The sequence below is a fragment of the Eucyclogobius newberryi genome, unplaced genomic scaffold (genome assembly GCF_026437365.1).
Source record: "Eucyclogobius newberryi isolate DKJ021-1_F unplaced genomic scaffold, fEucNew1.0.hap1 SCAF_14, whole genome shotgun sequence".
Classification (NCBI taxonomy): domain Eukaryota; kingdom Metazoa; phylum Chordata; class Actinopteri; order Gobiiformes; family Gobiidae; genus Eucyclogobius; species Eucyclogobius newberryi.
The window spans coordinates 16313809-16336807 of NW_027315768.1; the positions used below are offsets into that span (position 1 = coordinate 16313809).

Sequence of the window (22999 nt, forward strand, 5' to 3'; positions counted from 1 at the left end):
CAGCATATGAAGCAGCTTGAAGATGTGGACAAAATGAATAAAGGGCACAAGGGGTTAAAGACAATTTAATTTCAAATAAATTTCTTTAACCATTTAAAAAAAGTAAGAAAGGCAAGAACGAAATGATTACAAGAAAGCAAAGTAAACATCCTCATTAAGTCTGGGATGTGTCCTAGCTTTGAGGGTCTCTATCCAGTAGACTTCCCGGTAAGTTGATAGATTCAATAAGGTAGGGAATTCATTAAAAACACAAGGTTTTATTAAGTGCATCTTTTATTTCTGCAAAATCAGCACAGTCCTTAAAAGATGAATGCAAAATAAATTATCATTTAGCACTGATTAAATGAGAAAACATCAATTTATGCACAGATTTCCCTTAAAATCCAAGGTGAGTGTGTATTACATTCAGTAAATTAACATCAACTTCAGAGTCAGCCCCCCCTACATGTCCTACATCTTGAGCCAGTAAAGGATTGTAATAATATTTGTCGAGTTTATTTAATAGGTTAAAACAATAACAGTCAGGTCTAAAGTTACAAACAAAAGATAAAACAGGTTGAGTTTATCAGTGGCCAAAGCTATTGTCAGATTCTTATATATAATACAGTACATACAACAAAACAATTAAGGAACTTCAACATTTTGTACTTCACGTGCTTCACCACATGTTTTAGCAAAAACTTCAATGCAAAAACACTGAAAGCTCTGTTCTAGTTTTTACTTTCCATACAGTCCAGAAACTCTTCCTCAGTGGTGTTTTCAAGCCTGTAAAGCACAGTTTCTAAACTGGATGCTGGGTACTCTGCCGCTGGGAAGTGGGGCTTAGGCTCATTGTAAGGCAGAGGCCCCTGGAAAGAGCAGCAGAGAGTGCAAAGGAAAGGCACTAACTGTGTAATGGACATTAAGGAGCGCTGGGTGAGGAGAGGGAACTCCAAACGCTCTGTTGTCGACTCCTCACTCAGTCCATCAAGTGCCTGGAGCAACAAGAACATAACAAAAAAAACGGTGATTGTTTAGAATTGAATACATCTCCATAGTAGTATAAACATACCCCATAGCACTGCTGAATGCCTTCTAGTATTTTAACTACATGGGGCATGCTCTCCAGCTCTCCCTCAATCAAAGCATTTTCTGGTCCGCTGTAACGGTTTAGATCTACCTCGGGCACAAATGCCCAACGATACCTGCACATTATGTGAGAACGTAGTGATTTTTCACAAAGAACCAGAGCAGTGTTGTCATACTGTACACTATAATAAATCATTGTTGGAAAAATATTCAGTTTCTTACATCTGAAACAGTGGAATCTTTTCAGTGGGAAAAGACAAAGAAGTGTCCAGAAACTTGCAGGCTGACAAATACATGTCTAACTCTGACAGCGAGAAGTTCACCGGCCCATTTTTGTCTCCACGTCCAGTTTTTGGCTGTCTGTGATAAGCGGGGGGAAATAGGCAAGAGATTACAAGTAATTGTACTACAGTAAATGCCAGGCATGTTTTTAATTGGATTTATGAATACATTGACTTACTTTGAGTTCTCCTTCTCAATATGAAGCGTTTTCTCCAATCGTACAAATATTCGTATCTAAAACATTTGTTTAAGTTGACAATGCAATTTACCTTTCCCCACAAACAATATTGACATTTATAACCGTTTGATGAAATCTTACCAGTTCTGTGACCATTATTGGCCAAAGAGAAGTAAGGTGTTGTGAGGAGATACGTAGAAGCAGGACTCGAAACATCAGAAACATCTGAGCTGACACTGCTGCACTGGGGTTCATGCGCAAAGCTTCCGTAAGACGCTCTGCAAAGTAAATTATGGTAAACACCATGCCAACAATTAACAGTTAAAAGAGTACATTAAATAATAATAATAATACATAATGCTACCTTGTATCAGAGGCAGATAGAGATGATACTGATCGATTTCCCCACTGAACATAGCAAATGCTTGGCGCTTCAGGAGCATAGGTTTCTGGTCTGCACTGGCAAAAAGTTTCATGGAGCTGCTTTGCATACCTGCAGCAACATATGGTAGAATTAGTTGTTAGTTCTAAATTAACCTGTATGTTATGTAAAGTCATACATACTCATAAGGTCTTTGAACATTGTCTTCTCATGAGTCAGCAGATGATCAATAATTGATTTCCAACTGAAAACAGGATAATTACATATTATCAACATATTGATTTTGTATTGGTAAAGGTTTTATTATTTAATGAAGCATCAAAGTCAATGCAATCAGTATTTAGATTAGCACCTTTGGACAGTGATTTCACAGATCCTTATTGCCCCCCAAAATTACTAAAAATAAATAGAATGCATTCCTCACAATGGGGGAAATTATGCTCTGAATCTAATGTTTATGGTCACCTGGGTGCACAAGAAGCCTCCATTGTGAAAAAAAGAGGATCCATGAAGAGATCAAAGACTTCTTTCTTCCAGGCCCTTTTGGTGTAGGCATAACCACTCAGACTGCTCAGCAGCCGAGCACTAGCTTCAAAACTAGGAATATTGTAGGCACTGTCAAAGACAAAAACATAATTGGAGGAACAGTTAGGGTGTGGAAAGTATTGAATTATATTTCATCCCTACTGAACACCCACTGGCACAACTGAAAGCGAGGAATTATTTAATGTGGAACTTAACACCTAAACCCTGCCGCCAGCTACAGTCCAAATGAGCTATAAACTGGGCAGTGCCTGGAGGACTGAAGGTGTCATGTGAGGGTGGAGGATGGGCCGGTCTGGACGTATGTGGAACAGTGGGATTGGCTGGACACACCTTAAACTCCGCCCATGCAGCCAGGTGTCTCTTTTGGTCTGAAGGCTTTAGTTGACATGCTACAGGCATGACATTGGAAGAAAGAGTAGAGACGTTTGGCAAATACAGCGATTGTTGTTAGTGTTTTCTTCTGGGATTTTTGGCTCGTATATAAAAATAGGCAGAAAGTGATCGCAGAGGTGAGAGCGAGGTCTGTTTTGGGTGTTATTTGCTGTTATATGGCTGATATATGGCTGATATTTTTGCTGATTTGGTTTTATATGACATCATTGCATGTCACCTACACGTTATCTCTGGAAATGTGCCAAAAAGCAAGGAAGAAAAAGTGAGCAGATAAACGGGCCACTTGTAATTACAAAGTTAAACATAAGTCCACATCCTAATCTATTGCCAGAGCTGCGGCAATTATTATTGTAAGCAAACCTACAATAGGTTTTAAGATGTGACCAACATTAATGCTCTGATAGGATATTTCTTGTGAGGACAGTTATTCATTGCAAGCAATTTAGTGATATTAACATTTTAAAGAGGATTTGCCAATTTGTATAGGAGACAACCGCAATAATTACAATTTTTAAAATACATTTTGGCAGTATTTTCCACTGTATTTTTGACTCTCCTCTCACTCCTCCGGTGACAGACCTTCCCCCTGGCTTTCTCTCACGTTCAAATAGAAGATCCAGAGGCTGCACGGCTTTGGATATGAGGATTTTTTGCTGATGAACTTAGTTTACACTAATATAACAAAACAAATACTACAAAAGGTAGATAATGCTATTAAAACATAACGTAATCTGTAATTCTGATTCCCACAATAATGCTTCCCGCTCTGGCCTCTTATGGTCTTTTATCCATTTTTAACTTTGCATTTACGGTATTGCTGCAGTTACCTGTGGTTTTTCAGGTAAGGAAAAACATAATAAAGGAGGCGGGAGATGAGAGGAACCGCCTTATCCTTCTCATCACTGCGATATACCATATCAAGAAGTGGGGATAAAATCTGAAAGAACAAATATTGATGAGTTGTTAACCTTAACCAAGTAACTAATGCAATATGAAATTGGATAAATGCCTACCTCCGCTAGCAATACAAGAGCCTGAACACTGTAGACAGATGGTGCCGAGGAGGACACCATGGTGCTAGCTTGTGCCACTGATTCTGAAAAGGTGAAAAGATTGGGTATATGTTTGTATTCATTCAAAGCCACATTTATGAAGAACATAGAAAATGAATACCATTAAGTTCCCCATCAATATCGGTGTCATCATGTTCATTAGCTTCCTGGCACACTTGTGGTTGAACTTTGACCCCAAGGCTTCGACTAAGCCAACTAGTTTGCTCTAAAGATGAGCCAGCTATTGCCCCCACTGCTTCAAGGATCCTTTGGGTCACCTCCTACAGCAGAATTATCAAAATGCAAGACAATGTATATAGTATTATAGAAACGTTAGTTAGAAGTAAAATTTAAGTAAAAATAACATTTACTTGTAGATCTCTAGCATCCCTCTTGTTGTCCAGGTTGGGAATTCCGTCTACAATTTCATTCAGGATTCTGCAAGCGAATTATGATTATTTACTATTTACCTGTTGCAACACTCAAATAAATTGTCTGTTCATGATAATAATTTGAATACAAACCCAAGCAGTAAGAAATATCCTGGTGGAGTCAGATTCAACTGCACAGACTCTCTTAACAGGGTAAGGAGAGGAACAACATTGTCCTGTAGAACCTGAGATGAAAAGCTAAAAAAATAGTTGTAGTTGTTAGATAGTTAATAGTAGTTGTTAGAGCTTGTTACAAATAATAATAATATTTGATTCAGATATAAAACTCATTGTGATTTGGTGTTTTATACCTCTGAATAAAAGTTAAGGTGAACTGGAGCATTGGAATGTCAACTAAGGCTGATTTCTGAAAAATAAAATAGAAGAATGTAAAAGTGAATATTCAACTTGTTATAACAGTAAAGAAAAGTAGTAACATACTTGGTCTCCTTTAATCTGATGGGGTTTTTTGACCACTTCTTTAGACAGATGTAAGATGGCGTCTGTGGTCAGTGTATTCAGGGATTTCACCAGATCCACAAGAATTAGACGGGGCTCACTAGCCACAGCTAGCACCTTAGAGACAAAGTGTTAGAAAACCATAAAAACATTGAGTCTAAAATGTATGCACTTACTTTGTTTTTGGGTCTCCTTTTGCCCTTCCTACTGCTCCACACCGATGCCACTGAAGCCATGAGCTGAGTGCCATATTGTGCTGCTAACGGAAGCAGGAACTCCAGTACCCGCTGCCGTAGAATCTGTCCAGAAGAAGTAAATGTTATTAGCACAGTCATAACTACACCTTGTCCAAGCGTTACTATACCAGGCAAAGGTGCACCTTGGAGCTCTTGAAGTACACAGAGGCTGAACTGTGTCTGCTCGGGGTTGAATCCAATAAGCGTTTCTGATTCTCCTCCTTCATCACGACACCCCACAGCAGAGCCGCACTGCTCAGCATGTGGGGCAGCGCTTCAATCACAGCATTACGGGCATTTCGAATATCCATAGCGTCATTTGTTGCTTGGGGCTACAATTAAATCCAAATAATTGATTGATATGTGCAGTTGATTTCCGATTTGATGTAATTTTACTTTATGGCACTCACTCTTTTTGTGTCGAGAAGACAGAAGTGTGTGATGGTGGTCAGGCCTTCGAGAAGTGTGAGGGCGTAATCAGGCGCAATGTTTTCTTTTCTGTAAAACAAAGAATCTCTGTATAAAAATTAATAATGAAATGAAATACTTGATCATTATTTTGTATCAACATGGTATAAATAAATACAAACAAATAATGTGACTACTAAGGTTACTTAGTCACATTTTGATAACAACAAGAAAATCATGTATTCCTTTTTACAACCCACCTTTGATTGGTCTTTGCTCCATCGTGTTCATAGAGCTTGACTAGCTCATCCAAATTCTTGCAGATCTGGTCGACAAATGGGGCCACGATGATGCCCAGTGAGCGCCCCAGATAGGGCAAAGAGGAGCACAGCAACGACACCCAGTGAGGATGCATGGCATAACCGTACTGCGGCTGCAAAGCTCGGGCTGCGGCGGAGACAAACATTCCCTGGGCTGTGATTGGCTGATTCGGCACATACTGAGCTGCTTTAATGGACTGCTGGAAGAGGACAGCAGTTTGCCACTCCCGTGCTAGAGGTGTGCTTGGGCTTGGAGTCTCCCGAGGCTCCCCAGGCTGGCTAGCAACTACGCCACTTGGACATACGCAATATTCAAGTTCAATGAGCGACTGGAGCAGTTTTAGTAATGCCATTTGTAAGGGGTACTGCTCCCGTGTTCCCCCTGAACCAAGGTTAACTAAACTTTCTTCAGCCAGCCCACCTTCCTCTCCCAGCAACTCGACAGTCTTGTTCACTCCCTTTTCACTCCCTCGCTGGCTGACATACATAGAAGCTGACAGAGAAAGTAGGGCATATTGCTGAACTTTACAATCAAAAAGTACTTTCCGGATTAGCTCTGGGGTGGGGCCATTGTTTGCACGAGCGATGTAGTGGAGCTGGTGCATGATCCGAGTGAGGACCTCCACGCTTCTCACCTGCACTTCTCTGTTCCCCTGCAGGTCCTGAGGTCCCAGGCTGAGGTAGGATGGGTAATGAGAGCGGAGGAAACCCAAGCACAATGACACTAGCAGTTCAATGAGGAGTGCAGGAGGGGTGGAAGGAGAGGAGCAGGGGGACAGGAGAGAGCCATAAAAAGATTTGCCATCCTGAGACTGTTGGTGACGTTGTAAAAGGTTGGAAACCAGGTTTAAATGTGCTGCTGAGCTAGTATCCAGAGAGGAGACAGAGAGAGCATCCACCAGGACGGTGTGGGCATTGCTTTTGAGCAAGCTGTGCAGCAAAGTCAGGCCCTGGAGCAGGTAGGGCCAGCCCCCTGCCACAGGGTAAAGCAGCACATGGCGGAACAGGGAGTCGATGGCCTCCCTCTTGTCACGTTCCTGCTTTAGGAGACGAGACCTTGCCATAGCTTCAAGTTCCTGGTCTTCATCTTCACTTGATAGTGAATCTGAGGCTTGCGTTCGCTCCGATTCCACCCTGTGGAGCCCATTGATCAAGGCTCCCTCCTCACTACTGCGGTAGACTGCTGAGCCAGAGCTAGAGTTTTCTGTGGACACTTGTGCCCCACTGGTATCTGCGGACTCTGTGTGTTCACTCACATCTTCCTCTTCAGGCCCCTCCTCATCCTCTTCAGTTTCTTCACTCTCACTTTGAGACAATGGTAAGACTTCTGATACTTTGGGCATTTCAGGACCAGTGTCTAATTCAATCCAGAGGGATTCTCGATCAAGGATATCATTTATGTTAAAGATTGTAACTTCAGTTGCCATTGTATCTGTTGATGTTTTAGTTGTGCTTTGGCTTCTGCCATTTAGAATCTTTAGGTTCCCTTTAATAAAGACAAAAATGATAATGATTTACATGCACATTGTATATTATTGTTATTGATTGCAACTTTCTTTCTGTTACCAGCAGTAAGATTTTGTTTAACATTCTGAATGCAGCATTGTTGAGAAGACGGGTGAAGAAGCAACAAGAGAATTGGCTCCAAGATCCTGATCACATCTCTGAGAGACAGAGCTCTGACCAGCCAACAGTGAGCTGCAGCAGCTATTGAGCCATCTGTGCAGTTTAGACTGTCCACAACAACACACAGAGATCTAAACAACAAAGATATACTGCATAAACCATCAACCGTTAGACATTAAATCAAAAGCCAACATTACGGATTTCACTTATATTATACACTGAATGTATTTTCAAACCTATCAAACGAGCGATTGAGGGACATAGATCTGTTGTTCTGGATCTCTCTGGTAAGATGCCATAGGACTGTGAAGCGGTGTAACGCCTCTAGTCTGACAGTCTGAGGAAAATACACAGACCTCATCACATGACGTGCAAAGCCTTTCTTTAACCTGTTTGTCAGTCTTCATTTAAATAGGGGAAATAATTGCCATTCTTAAACCTTGCATACCTTGTCCCGGTGTAACAGAGCCTCACAGATGATGTCCTCACATATTGATGAAGATGGTGCCAAACAGTGGAGTCGGAAGAAGAGCTCCACACTGGAAATGTGCTGTTCTTTGCGGTCTGTGTCCAGCTGCGACCACAGCACTTGGGACATCCGCTAAAATAAAGGAACATTTTAAAGTTAATATTTGTAATATAAAAACTGATAAGACTGATTAGATGGATTTAAGAATGGTGGATGCATATGAGACATGAGGATTCTGATACTGACCTGGTAGAAATCAGTTTCTATCTCTATGGCTCTGAGCACAGCAGGGGAAATGGGTGGCTCTGTGACCATCTGTAGCCTCCCACTCAGTGGATTGGAGTCATAGGTTTGATATCGCCTATGTTTGTCCTGGATAACCAGTGCTAAAGACTGAGAGTGGTTTATGAGTGCCAACAGCGTAGCCACAGCTGTGTGTTGGATGTAATAGTCCCGTGACAGACAGCAGAGTATCATTAATGACCTCAGCCACACTGGCAAATCCTCTACGATACAACCTATAAAAGATGAAAAACATGCAAGGTGTGCGGGTTAGATTTACAGATGTCAAATGCATGTACCATAGCTCAATCAGTGATATAGTTGCCGACCTGAGTGTCCAAACATTTCTGTGTAGAGGGTAAGTGTTTCTTCTTCACTTAGGTAGATGGGGAAGGTAATGCATTCCAGTAAGAGATGACAAGAAGCTGTAAATGCCTGTCGACAGTCTTCAGAAATATCCCCTTTTCCTCTGGGCATGTAGCCCTCTCCCCACTGCAGACACCCGGGAGACAAACGCCCCTTTTTCTTTTTCAACAGCTCATCACAGCCTGCTGTCGGCAGTTCAACTGAGACTGCACCATCAGATGGGTAGCCAGGTTTCAGAACGTTAGAAACAAAGAGCTCAGTCAGCTTGTCTTTAATTTCTCTTCCATTTAGCCGGTTCTTCTGGTCCACAGGTGTAGCAGGTTGTAGCTCTTCCTCTGGAACATGGACTTCTTCCACCTGCACAAGCAGGTATCTGAAATGTTGTAATGTAATGTAAGTTCATTATAATGTACATAGGTTATAATGGTCCATATTGTATGTTTTGCTAAACGGACAGTTTAAAGTCCACGCATTTACCTGGTATTTAGGAAAGCAAGAATGTCCTGAAGGCAATGGACAAAGCTGTGAACACTTCCCCCTCTACGCCACACTCTTTCATCGTCTTTGGTACTCCTATTTTCTTCATTCTCTGCTCCCATAATTGGAGGCAACTGTTGTTCTGAAGGAGATGCACTGATTCCCAGCCCACTGTCTTCAGACCGGAGTGGTACATGAATGCCACTCTCTGCCTCATCTGTGCTGTGCCTTTTGGACTCTGCAGCTCTATTAACACAACCATTGGCAGCCTTTTGTCCATTTTCATTAATGTCCTGTGCACAAGAGAAATAAATAATGTATGGGGTTTTGTCATCTATGTAGCATATACTTTGCTGTGTAAACATTGGAGTGTAGCCAGTCATACCTTGTTACATTTGTCTTTCTTGTCTTGCATCTGTGTGAACATCTCTTGTGTACTGGTTCCGGCCTCCGCGTCCAAGTAAGACACAGGCATTTGGATCTTACTCAGAACCTTGAAGCAGGTCTGCAGACTCAGGGTTATATCTTCCAGACTCAAAGAGCAGATATTGCTCTGCAGAGCTCTCAACATTGTGCCCAGCATTTCAGGCAGAAACTGAGACTGGATGTCTGCATGTAGCTCCTGTGGAAGAAAACACACACACATGGTTTTGAAACATGGGGATAATTTAGGAAACGCAAATTACATAATCATCTTTTATATTAGTTCATAGATCATTATTATAATGCATGTCAATATAGGTTTATCCTTCACAAAAATTAATACATGTACATATTATTTTTGTTCACAGACTAAAGACACTTAGTTGGCCAAATGTTGGCTTTTGATTATTACCAAAGGTATAATGTCAAGCAGAAAGATGACGAGTTGACACATCTCGGTGACAGAAGGAGCTGGGTGACTGCAGTCTGGCTGAGGGGGTTTCGGGGGGTCATTTTTGGAACTGTGGAAATAAAACACATCCATAACCCTTAATACTTTCTTTTAAGCCCGAATTATTATGAATTAATCTTAAACAAGAGAAGTTGACTTTTCGATTCAAATGAGTGAATACATTTTGTCATCTCTACTGTTGTCTATCGATGAGTTGAATACACTTCCTTACTGTCCACTCCAGTAAACACCTCAAGATACAGTCTGCTCTCAGTTATTTAAGAAAATTAACTCTTCAGAGTTTAAAGAAATAAAAGGTTTTCAGTGGTTATACTGTTAAGATCAAGTATGTTAAATATGTAACCAACGTTTGTTTAGACAGGGAAAATAAAAAGATTTGTTTGAAAAGATTGTGTGGCTTTGTCCCATGCCATACCTCAGAGCAGTGCAGAAGCGGCGTGTCATATATTCCCACAAGTATTCACTATTCATAGTACTCATGAGCATATTCATTGACTTAATAATCTCAGAAGCATTCTTGTTTTCTTTTATCTTGCTGTATAAAACAGAGAACAATTTTGATTAAATTGAATGTACATTTAGTGTATAATGAACCAAACAAGAATACCTTATCTGCCTCTCACCTGGCTAACTGGTTGCTCGAAAGTCTTGAGCTGTTAATGACTTCTTCACCAAGCATTTCTCGACAGTAGCTGTAGAAAGCTCGAACCAACTCAAGCAAAACATTACTCAAAACCATTGGACCTAAGCAAAAAAAATCAACTGCCATTATAAATATAGAATAGATAAATGATGACAAATTACTTAAGTGGAAAGCAGGATATATGAGACAATTTACAAAGCACAAACCTATTTCTGGTTTATCCAACAGGCTCATGAGAATGCGAAACGGTCGCAGATACCCAACAACCTTCTCTTTGTTCTCCATGTTCTTTTGCTTGATTATTTTAATCAAAGCCTGGGAAAATCAGTACTTTTCATTTGACTAAATATTCACATTTAGTTTTTCTATTGAAATTGTATTTGGCATGTTTCATTCCTACCTGCACGAGGTAACTTTTAGAGTATGTACTGAAGTAAAAAGCTGTATGCTCCTCCATTGTTGTAGACAGGGCATGGTGTGGGGAAACCATGCCACCTTTAATGTCTGCGCCTGGAAAAAAAGCACAAAATATCTGATCTCACAGATCTCACTGTACATATTCTGCTAGTTTGACCGAGGAATACCTAAAAGCCAGGCATAAAGGCGTCTGTTGAGGGACATGTCTCTGCGGAGAAGTGTGAGCAGTGCGGCAGCGACCAGTGATATCAAGTCTTCCACACTCATGGCAATACTGGCCTCCACCGGATTCTGGGCAACACATGACATGTTAGATGTGTTTTATGACTTTGAAAACAATTATGAGACACACAGGAAAGGCATTTTAATATTAAAATGTTTAGATTAATATTAAGATATAAGTTATTATACGCACCAAACATGTCGCAAAGGGGAAAAAGTAGAGCAAGACCTCTAGCATGTTTCTCTGAACAAGGACATTTGAATCTTGTAAAGAAAGAGCCAATGACTTGACCTGTAGTAGAGGTTAAAGAGGTCAGCCATCACAGAAAAGTATACACAGAGGACATTAAATATAATATACACAAATACATTGCTAATTAATGTTTACCTACCACAAGATGGTGATCATAGCCAAGCATAAATGTCTGTTGACTCAGGCACACCATGCGGTCGTAGTGAGTGACAATGAACACTGACGCTGGAAGTCTGACCATTGGGCTGCCCAAAACACAGCCCCAAAGGGCACCATAGAAAACCTGCTGTCCCACCAACAGTGACAACCTCGACAGCAGTGCATCAGTTCTGTATCACAGAATGGTACAATTAGAAGATTGATGAAAATGTCGCTTTAATTAAAAAGAAAAGAAAAAAAGAAGAGGAACATCGCACCTGTCGTACACCTCCAGACCCTCTTCAAGACCAGGCAACAGCCCAGTTATGAATGCTTGAAGGCTGGGAAGCAAAGCCCTTTGTAGTGGTAAATAGTAACGCTCGTACAGAGCCAGGAGGACAGGCTTCACTGCCATGGCCGCATGGCTCAGCAGAGGAAACAAACCTGAGCTGAAAACCCAAAGACATTACTAATGGTCCGCTCTGAAAAGATGGAGCAGATAGAATAATAAACCTACCTGTAAATGAACAAATCTTTTGCAAGCCATTTGGTTCCGATGATTTTAAAAATGACCTCATAGGTTTCAAGGGCTTTAAGATGGACCCCACTGGGGAGAGCTGGGTGCAGACACTGTGCTAGACGCTTACCTATGGTTAGCCTTCTTGGTAGTAGGGAGTAACGTAGATTACTTTGTAAGGCCTGTGACAGTAGAAACAAGGGCATAGATATAAGCAGTTAAATAATAAACATAAAATAATAAAAGAATATTACATCTTATTATGAGGTGTCTTGTGAGCCATCATTTCAGACACTCCAAAACAAATATCCTTATGCTACAGTATATTGGCCAAAGGCATGTACCACAAACTAACAAGATTGTGAAAGCAGGGAGTTCTCTACAGAGAAGTGAAACACAAAGGCAGCTGTGATAATGTAACCCAAAAAATAACCCCAACTCTCAAATCTTCTGACTATAATGATTACATTAAGCAGCTGTTGGGCCAGTTTCTCTTTTCTGTAAATCATACCTTGTTAAGCTTCCCCAAAGAGGAAATGAGATCTGCCCATTCTGTTGACGACTCAAAGTTCCGTAGTGCTTTTTCAATGACTGAAGCATAATTCCTGTAGCGGTAGTCATTCATCAGCTCTACTTCCTCAGGATCCATAATGAATTAGTATGTCACCATGTCCAGTTGAAAACATCTGCAAAAAGTGAGAAGTCTTAAGAACGTAAACAGCAAGATAAATCTGCATCTGTTGACATGCAAACAGCTTGGCATCTCAGTTGCTCTGAACCTTGTTATGACATTTAATGTGTAAATAACATTAGCCAATTACGGTAGCTGTGCCGTCAAGGCACAAGCTGGCTGACACACAAATGATCTCATTCATGAGAGGTCAGCGTTGGTCTGATTAACTCGGTCTTCCTCCTAAGTTTCAAAATATTGTGATTCCTGATCAGAATGTGTCACCTTTCAGGACAAGGTAAAGGAAAAGATACGCAAAGCAAAGATATCATTCATAATATTAACAGTAACATGCCACCGACACAGAACTTCAACTTAAACTAGTCAGTGAACACCAATTAGATCAATGTGGTTGCAGAAGAAATAAACATGTCAGTGTTAAACAGTGTTTAAACTTATTAAACCAAGTATGAAGATTTAATTGAATGTCACAGTATCTCCATGTGAAGCTATAATAAAACCGTTTTTAGATGTTGGGTTTATAGTCAAATAAACGACAATTAACATCCCCCAGAACAACACTTGTCTTGAAATGGAAGCTCTTGAGTCCATCTAAGCAAATAAAGCCTATGAATTTTGTAAAAGAAAATGCTTTCCAAACCACACCAGACGTAGGAATGCCAACAACGTGATCAAGTTGGCATAAAACAGCACCAGATAATAAAATGTGGTGACTTATCACGTTAAACAACCTGATAATAAAATACTTATGAGTGTGCTGTGAGGACCGACTCTGCAGGGACATAAAAGCCTTGCAGAGCGAGGCCGTCACAACAGGCATTACAGGTGTACCATGTCATATTTCTGCTGGAAGGTTTGCCACTTGCTTGTTTCAATAGATTGCTTTGCCTGTAATGTTCCACAGCATGTGGACACCACCAGGCCAAGTTACAGATCAGATCTGTGGAGTGTGACCCTGTTCATAGTAAGAATGTGGTGTGGTGAAAACACCTAGGCCTAATTATTGAATGTATGGAAGATAGATCAATTAAAAGCCATTCAGTGGAACATTACAGGCCATGCAATAACATCTCCACGACTGCACCACGGGAGACCACCACCTTTAAGCCGTGTACAGTCCACAAACTACAGCTGCGCACTGGACTAAACAGAGACAACAAGGCTGTGGCTGCAGCACTGACCGTGAACACAGCATCAATAGCACACTGCTGTTATGTAACTGGAGCTCACACGCCATACACATCCACACCTCAAATATGATCAGACAACATGATTCATAACCAGGTCTTTATATGAAGTCTACCCTACAAACATGTACAGCCCTGATAAGAAATAAGCCCATGCGCTACATCTAAACTGACCAACGTAGCAATGAATGTAATGTACTGTATACATTTAGTACACTGTTAGTTGTCCTAAACAGTACTAGGCATAATGGCCATAGATGATCACACTATTATTGTAGCAGTGAAAGACAAAAAGACTGCATAGCATAGCTCTCTTTCAGGTGCATCAGTGACTCACCAGCAGAGCACAAGAGGCGCATCTGTCCCGTCACATTTATTCAGGCGGAAATGAGGAGGTCAGAGAATATGTTTGATCACATCCGACAGACTTGGCTCAAATAGAGTGGACAAATGTTTAAAACAATGCGTATTCGTCACAACAACAGTGCGCGCAGGTTCATGACGGGGCGGGAGTCTCAGCTGATCCGTGCCGAGGGGAAGAACAGCCCACTTCCTGTTGGCGGGGGGTGGGGCGCGTGTGAACAAACTACTGACTGTCTTATTGTCAATACACGTTCACCAAAATGTCAACATCCTTGGATCATTTACACAGAATCACGCCAGGGGCTAAAGAGGCCGCTTTTGTTTGACGTGTGTTGAAATGGAGTGGAGCTAGAGTGGCGTCACTGCCCCGCGCTGGTGGTTTGGTCCAGGATTTGCAGCTTTACAAACCTGTCACCCCCGTGTCACATATTCGGGCCCTGTCACTGAAAAGCACGCTTTTGCCTGACCTGTACCGAGCACACAGATGAAGGAGCATTATCAGAGACACACTGTACTTCCATAAGGTTATTATGTGCACCTGTTTGTGTTGTTGGTTGTATCTGCCTGTAGATGGCACCACTTCACTAAAATAACCACACAATGGTTGGCCTCGACTTAGTTTTTCGCAGTTACATATATTTCTGGTCAGACCTGTACATTTCAAATGTAATTGTTCAACTTTCAAACCCTTACTTTCAAATGCTTTAGTTCTTTGTATCATATGAATTTGTACAATTGTCTGTCATTTCTTATAATGTTTTTGCAATCAGACCGGTCCAAATGTATTAAAGTGGCGCTTATCTATTTGGACAAACTATTCAAAACTAAAATTCAGAATTACCTCATTATTTGGAACCATGGCCCTCAGAAATGATCACACCAATTATCATTGTCATTTTCCAAATGTTTATGCTTTGTGATACTTTGACACAAATAAATACAAATGCATTAAAAATATTCAGATTGAAGACAAAGAGTAGTAGACAGTGAGACAGATCTGTGCAATGTGCAAAAGTATCCTGCTCCTGACCAGGGTCTGAAGAAGGATCCTTGGGCACAGTATCCAATCTACTTAACTTTGATATAGGAGCGATCAAAAGCAGAAACAAGTAAAGAACCTTTCGTATAATTGAAGGTTAAAGAATGTGGAAAAGTGGAGACATTTGTGAGACTGCTTGTGAAATGTCGCAGAGCCAGTATAAAAGCATGTTCCTTAAACATTATAACATAAGCATTTAGAAACACGCCTCTAGAACTGGTTTGTGTTTTTCTTTCAAAAATGAGAATGACATCAGATATGTGCCATTTGCACTGACCATCTTATGAAGAAGGAAAAAAAAACAGTTCAGAATGAAATTGTCCCAATAAATAATGTAGTAAACTATTGCAGGTCCTGTTTTGCCTTTGATCCATATTTTCCACATAAGCCATATATTTGGCCTGTACTTACTCTGAAAACACAGTTAATGGTCATCCCATGAACACTGCAGTGTGCATGCTGTACTTGAGGATTTTAAACAGATTTCATGTTGCAATTTTATACTCCGTCTGAATTGTTTTGATGAATGCAATTACAGCTTTGAAGAATTCAGTTCTGATGTGAGAAATGGGTCGGAGAAATTTGGTAATTAGAATGTCCAGAGACAATACTGTGGCAATTAAAAACGTAAGCCAACATATAAAAAAAACTAACAAAAAACCCCCCACATATTTTCAAGCTAAAAAATAGAAGAAACCCACTTTGGACCACAGAGATACTGGCAGGCTTATGTTCTCATGTAACATTTTAATAACAATGTTCTGGTCTGCCATTATTGTCGTTATTATTATTATTACTTCATTATCGAGTTGACATATTCAGTAACGACCATTAGGTGGCGCACAAATCATCTACGCACAAGGATTTGTAGGTTTGTCACGAATGGAAATTTCCAACATTTAATTCTAAAGTGAGTGGAAATGTACCGTTTCCTCCCCTTTAACGCGAGCCGTGCTTCTTGTGCAGTCATGCTGTGAAGTGAACCTTGTTGACTCTAGTGAGCTGTAATTTATATGTGAATGAGACAATATTTTTCACCTCAAATAAGACGAGTGCAAATACAATGGTACAACATGAGATTGCACTGATGAGCTGTTGTGCCGTTTATCTGATATTTATTGAATCTGTGCAGTTAATATTCCAACCACAACAAGCCACTAGTGAATTTGATCTTTTACCTGCTTGTTGCCGTAACACTAAAGCTAAGGTTAATCCGTTTTCGTTTATTTAATGTGAAATATTCGGCAGCTTAGACAATTTACTGTCCTCTTGTGCACAGGACTACTTAAATAAAGAAAAATAATAAAGTGCATGGTTTATATAGTCACATCGGGTTGAGGATATACAAATATGCAGTACCTCACATACTCTACATCTGTTATTGTGTGTTTTGGTCTTTTACTACTAAACCATCACGGGACACGTGCGCGGGACGTGGACCGGACGCGCTTATAAAGAGCCAGTGCTGCCGGTCTGCCCCATGATCTGTCCTCTCACACCTCCTCACAGCATCCGGACACAGACGCATATTCACAGGGAGGTTTAGCGACTGTCCAGTGTCCAGACCAGAGTCCAGACCAGAGTCCAGACCAGAGTCCAGACCAGAGTCCAGACCAGAGTCCAGACCAGAGTCCAGAGCTGATCAACCCACAAGTCGAGGTCGTGGCCGCTCCGGGAAGACGGCTGAGGAGGACGCGGTTTCCTGTATCTTCCCTTTGGGGTGTTGTAGCATCTCTAGTATGTCTGCTAGTCCAAGCCAAGATAACATGGTATATGTTTTATCCTAAGATTATATTGAATCGTGCGCTTTGTGTCGGAGAAGTGCGTAAAACGTGTGGAAATGAGAAATCCCGTGTGACGCGTGCGCTGCAGCTACAGTCGCACTGGAGGAGCGGCTCATTCATCACTGACATTACGAGCTTTGACTCTTTGGCGACAGATAAGACTTAAAAAGCTGTGTTTTGAAGCAAAGCCAGAAGTATTACTCTTCCAGATGGTGTAAAACAGTAGATGAATAGGCTAAATTCCAGCGCTTAGCATCTGGATTAGGAGTTCACTCAGAATGACTTCTAGAAAGTAGCGTCGACAAAGTGCGACACGAGCATCCGCTTATATGTACATATTTAACCTATTTACCCTTAAAATGTGATGATTTTGGAGCTCAATCAAAGGAAATAACTCATTCCTCATGACTCAAGTGGCACATCCTATAATAGGAGTGATTATGTTCTTAGAATCTTATACATCTATGTCATTTGGTCATGATCAATATGGGATTGTCCAATAATCAAATATAATCTGTATAGCTATTATTGCAAGATGGCTGACTGAAAACAAAGACTTCTTGTTTTAAAAGTAGTTCTAGTTTGCAGGGAAAGCTGGGTATTCTTTTATGTCATGTTTGGCAGGCTTTAACCAGAGGAAAAGCAAATGTGTGTGAGAAAATACAAAACGGATGTCTTCCCATGTCTTTTAGCAACGTTCTGTCATGATAAGCTATTACGGTAAGATAATACGGGAGACGAGAGATGCGATCCGTCTGTCGCGCTAAAACAAACGCACTTTTGACTGCGATGCTCTTGTGCAGGTCCACGCGCATGCGCACTTCAGCTTCAGTTCTCAAATTGGCGAGAAATCGTCTATTACGCCTTTAATAAACAGCTAAATACAACCACTGCTAAGATGAACAGGAAAGAACAAAAACAAGATGTAAATGGTACACAACGTAAAAAAAAAAAGAAAAAAGTACACATTTGCCAAGGAAATGCTCTACTCCCAACTCATATTTCAACTTCTCTAAGCTTTTCTTGTGGGATATTATAGTACTGAACCAGCCAGAAAAGTGACATTTTTATTCAGTTTCTTTCAAAAAAAGGAGTCTGTGAATGTTGACGGTAATTTGCATTCACACTTGGCATTTGTCGTGTGTGGCTCACCTCTGCACTGCTATTTTAATTATCGCGTGTTGCTTCTTTTGCTTTGCTTGGTCTGTGTTATGAGGATATTCAAATCTGTTTGGCATAGCTAATAGTATCTTTTCTATGTTTTATTGTCTTGCAGGAATTGTAACTAGATTTTTCTAAACCAGACACCTGCAGCATCTTCTAAATCTAGATCGACCTCTGTCCCAGTGGATAGTCTCTTCTGAAGCATGCAGTGACGGAGAAACACTACTGCTTCCGCCTGCACACTAGAAAGCACCAACTGCTTTTGCTTCAAATATTGAACATTTATTTGACCATAGAACGATGGGTCCTGGAATGGAAGCTGCGGACATAGCTGTGGTGGCACTGTACTTTGTTCTGGTGTTACTCATTGGATTCTTTGCCATGTGGAGATCCAACCGGAGTACTGTTAGTGGCTACTTCCTGGCTGGACGGTCAATGACATGGATAGTGATAGGGGCATCACTGTTCGTCAGTAACATTGGCAGCGAACACTTCATAGGCCTGGCTGGATCCGGAGCTGCCAGCGGCTTTGCTGTGGGAGCATGGGAGTTTAATGCTCTTTTACTTTTGCAGCTGCTTGGCTGGGTGTTTATCCCTGTGTATATCCACTCAGGAGTTTATACTATGCCAGAATACCTTTCCAAACGCTATGGAGGCTCCAGGCTCAAAATATACTTTGCTTTATTGTCCATTTTGCTCTACATTTTCACCAAGCTGTCAGTGGACTTGTTTGCTGGTGCCATTTTCATCAAGGAATCACTGGGATGGAATTTGTATCTATCCATAGTTTTACTCATTAGTATGACGGCACTACTTACTGTGACTGGGGGACTGGTGGCAGTGCTCTACACAGATGTTCTGCAGGCAGTGCTTATGATTGGTGGAGCGCTCGCATTAACTATCCTGAGTTTAATAAAAGTTGGTGGGCTAGAGGGCGTCCGGACCAAGTACATGCAGGCTGTACCTGATGTTGCTGCCATTACGGCTGCTGGAAACTTCACCTACTCCCCTTCTTGCCGCATTCACCCAAAGCCTGACTCTTTGCGTATCCTTCACGGCCCACTTGATGAAGATCTACCTTGGCCGGGCTTCATACTTGGACAAACTCCTGCTTCCATTTGGTACTGGTGTGCTGATCAGGTCATTGTTCAGAGAGTACTAGCTGCCAAAAACATTGCACATGCCAAGGGCGCCACACTCATGGCTGGTTTTCTCAAGATCCTGCCCATGTTTATTATAGTCATTCCAGGGATGATCTCACGTATAATGTTTCCTAACGAGATTGCCTGCATTGGACCAGAGCACTGTATGGCTGTATGTGATTCCCCAGCTGGCTGCTCCAACATTGCTTATCCACGTCTGGTCATGGCTGTCATGCCTGTGGGACTCCGTGGACTAATGATGGCGGTCATGATTGCAGCCTTGATGAGTGACCTTGACTCAATATTTAACAGTGCAAGCACTATCTTCACCTTGGACATTTATCAAACTGTCCGGAGGAAGGCATCTCAGCGTGAGCTTTTGGTTGTGGGACGCTTGTTTGTTGTATTTATGGTGGGAATTAGCATTGCATGGGTGCCAGTCATTATTGAAATGCAAGGAGGGCAGACATATATCTATATTCAGGAGGTAGCAGGTTACCTTACCCCACCAATTGCAGCCCTGTTCTTGTTGGGTGTCTTCTGGAAAAGGTGCAATGAAAAGGGAGCGTTTTGGGGTGGTATGACAGGGTTTGTCCTAGGGACCCTTCGGCTAATCCTAGCTTTCATCTTCCGCGCAGGTCGCTGTGACCAGCCTGACACAAGGCCACTCTTTATTAGTCAGGTACACTACATGTACGTGGCAGCAACACTCTTTTGGGTTTCAGGTTTTGTTGCTGTAGTTGTCAGTCTGTGCACCTCTCCACCAGATGAGGAGCAGGTTAGAACCACCACAATCTGGGGCCTGCGTAACCTACAAAAACATCCAGTAAAGGAGAGAGAAGAGATTCACAGGCTAACCCAGAAGAGCCATTGCAATGGCAGCAGTGGTGGTCCTTGTAAAGAGGTGCCTCTCGACGTTACAAAACAAATGTGTCTGGATGGGGCAGATGTTAAACTCCTGGTTAAATCTAATGATCATGATCCAGCCACTCCTAGTACAGAAGGATCACCTGTAACCTCTCCTGAAGGTCACTTTGGCAATGAAAAGATTCTTGGAGGCTCAGAAGACGGCTGGCACAAGGACAGGAAGACTAGTAAGTGCATAAGAATTCTGAACTGGATTTGTGGATGTAAAGATGAAATTGATGGAAAACCAAATATTCAGCAAAGAGTAGTAGAGGATGAAATGAGAATTGTACAAGAATTGTTGTACGAACCTCCTAAAGTTAAACTTCTTCTCAACGTGGTCCTGATGTGCGTTTGCTGTGTGGGTATCTTCTTGTTTGTCTATTTCTCACTTTAGTTAAAGTTTGCCCTGAACTTATGGGGACAGTTATATTTATGCAAATTTTATTATATACATTTCAAGTTTGAAATTAGTTTTATGTCATCTTAAACAAAGGCATTATTATTATTATTTTATATACAATAAATAATATACATTTTAAATAACTGAACATTTCTCCAAAATAATATTTTCTGTTTCTAATGTTAAAAGTATAGAAATAGTGTGTTTTATATATAATCTATAAATATAGTATATAGTATTACTTTTTGTCAAGATGTTATATTTTGTATGTTCATGTTTTTTACTAAATAAAAATGTTGGTAAAGTTAACAATTATATTCTGTAATTCTTTCTAATATTTCAAATATGTAGCATAATATAGGCTAATGTTCTTCACATACATTTTCAAACAGTTATTATTATAAGCACATGCATTTACAGTATTATGACTGAGACACACAAGGAGACATTCCTCTATTCCAGTTTGGGTGTTATTCTGATCAGGATTATGTGAAGTCCAGAGAAGTTTGAATCTGCTCAGAGCAGAAGATGTTTGGTTAGGACGTCGATTACACTCTATTCGGTCGTGCCAATACAAAAGAGTATAGATGGGATAAGATCTCGAGGCAGAAGATAAAATAGAAAATTATCATAAAGTATTACATTTGACTCGGACAAAAAATTGTGTGGCCAAAAATGAAACTGAACTGCACCAATTATTAGTTATAAATTATGTCAATCACACAATCACGCCTTAACTTGTGTCTCAAACCATTGTCATGCTTTTAAAAATGACTCCCTTAGATCAGGTACAGTCTTGTCTGATCACTCTCCAGTCACACAAGCCGTGACCTGCATTCAACCGTCACTTAAAGAGTCAGAGCAGTGTACAGTCACTTGTGAACATTAAGTGGGCGTGGCTACAAGTGCAACGACTGAAAGAGCACACAAAGTGAACCAGTCACACTTAAAAAAAAGTTTATATATAATAGTTAACATGATAATTAATCTGAAGATACAAGGTCAAGGGAAAGTTAAGATAGCACGTTCTGTCTAAAAAGTGTCCTTAACTGACCTCAGCTGACCTTAGACTAAATAGCAACAGTATGCAAGACGTGTGCAACAGTTTTCATAATGCTGAATCAGAGAAGTTGTCAAAGTAAAAAGTGAAATCTATCTGCTATCCACACCATCCCAGGGGAAATGATGGTGTCTTTGTGGAAAAATACAGGCATTCGTGTTGTGCTTTGTTCATTGTCTATTTTGGACTGAGAGAGAATGTGATCAACAGTCTCAAACAAAAGCTTTTCACAGTGAGAAATTATTGATATAAATAGACGTAGTGTTGTCATTGCAGTTCCTTTCATTCAAAATTTGATACCAGGAATTATTGGTGCTCTTAACGCTCCATGAAGCCACACCTTGTTGTTCCGTTTCAAAACATTACACTGGTTATGTTTCTCATGAATCTTATCAAAATGTCATTCACAGCATTTTCACCTAAGCTATAATGAGTTACATGCACATGACGTCCAGTTGTGACAGTGACCAACAGCTGTGGAGGACATCCAGAGCTAAGGCCAAGCTGCTCAATAACATGAACACAAATTATTATATAGAGTTTATTTATGCATCTCTTATATTCATAATTGCATACAAATTATTTTATTTTAAGAACAAATAGATGAAATGCAAGTGCCTAAAACTGTCAAAGAATGTGCAGGGATGTTTTTCTAGTTGAGGTCGAGTTCACTGGTCATTTTAACTGCCACAGAATGTTTGTTGCCTTTGTAATGGAAAATTGTTACATTAAAAAAATACATTGAAATGAATAGAGCAGTCAAATGCAGCTGCTTAAATTTGAAAATTTTCTCCAAATCATACATATCATACATACATACAGATAGAGTATAAGACAAAAAGTGAGGAACACCAAAAATCTACTTAAGCAAGGTAAAAAAATCTAGGAGTCAAAACGACTGCTCTGGAAGGAGTTCTAGTGTTGTTAACAGTGTATTCATACTATATTCTAAGTACACGCTCAAAGTCAGTACAGTCCTGCTACTATTTGTAGTCTCCATGTATTACAACTAGAGCTTTAGTTAGGATTAAGCTCTCTGAAACTACAAAATTAAAAAAGTGTTTTTGCTTTATGTGTCCATCCCGGAGACACCCGTCATGCTGCAATGTCAAATAAATATGGGAAGGAGTGTCTGGAATGCCTGCCAATGTGATCCGATAAATTTGGATTTGGCTTGGTGTTTAATTACATTTTTTATTT

At 40.6% G+C, this 22999-nt stretch overlaps 2 protein-coding genes across 2 annotated transcripts; one reads left to right on the forward strand and one right to left on the reverse strand.

Annotated features, from left to right (window-relative positions):
* Window positions 1-272: 272 nt before the first annotated feature.
* On the reverse strand, window positions 273-14451 carry dop1b (DOP1 leucine zipper like protein B). The gene is made up of 38 exons (XM_072444538.1): window positions 14276-14451; window positions 12572-12746; window positions 12061-12242; window positions 11822-11992; window positions 11545-11734; window positions 11346-11444; window positions 11098-11221; window positions 10914-11023; window positions 10720-10828; window positions 10494-10614; window positions 10286-10405; window positions 9811-9919; window positions 9361-9597; window positions 8976-9268; window positions 8462-8871; window positions 8097-8368; window positions 7830-7982; window positions 7618-7718; window positions 7322-7512; window positions 5696-7241; window positions 5438-5525; window positions 5171-5359; window positions 4968-5090; window positions 4774-4908; window positions 4644-4699; window positions 4426-4530; window positions 4273-4339; window positions 4023-4182; window positions 3863-3945; window positions 3677-3786; window positions 2376-2525; window positions 2093-2154; window positions 1893-2021; window positions 1670-1806; window positions 1529-1584; window positions 1291-1428; window positions 1052-1184; window positions 273-974 (listed from the first exon to the last, which is right to left on the reverse strand). Exons 2-38 carry the CDS (start codon window positions 12707-12709, stop codon window positions 711-713), a joined length of 6861 nt encoding a protein of 2286 aa, XP_072300639.1. The 5' UTR covers window positions 12710-12746; window positions 14276-14451; the 3' UTR covers window positions 273-710.
* Window positions 14452-16965: 2514 nt separating this feature from the next.
* On the forward strand, window positions 16966-20775 carry slc5a3b (solute carrier family 5 member 3b). Its single transcript, XM_072444537.1, has 2 exons — window positions 16966-17109; window positions 18401-20775. Exon 2 carries the CDS (start codon window positions 18589-18591, stop codon window positions 20731-20733), a length of 2145 nt encoding a protein of 714 aa, XP_072300638.1. The 5' UTR covers window positions 16966-17109; window positions 18401-18588; the 3' UTR covers window positions 20734-20775.
* Window positions 20776-22999: the final 2224 nt, after the last annotated feature.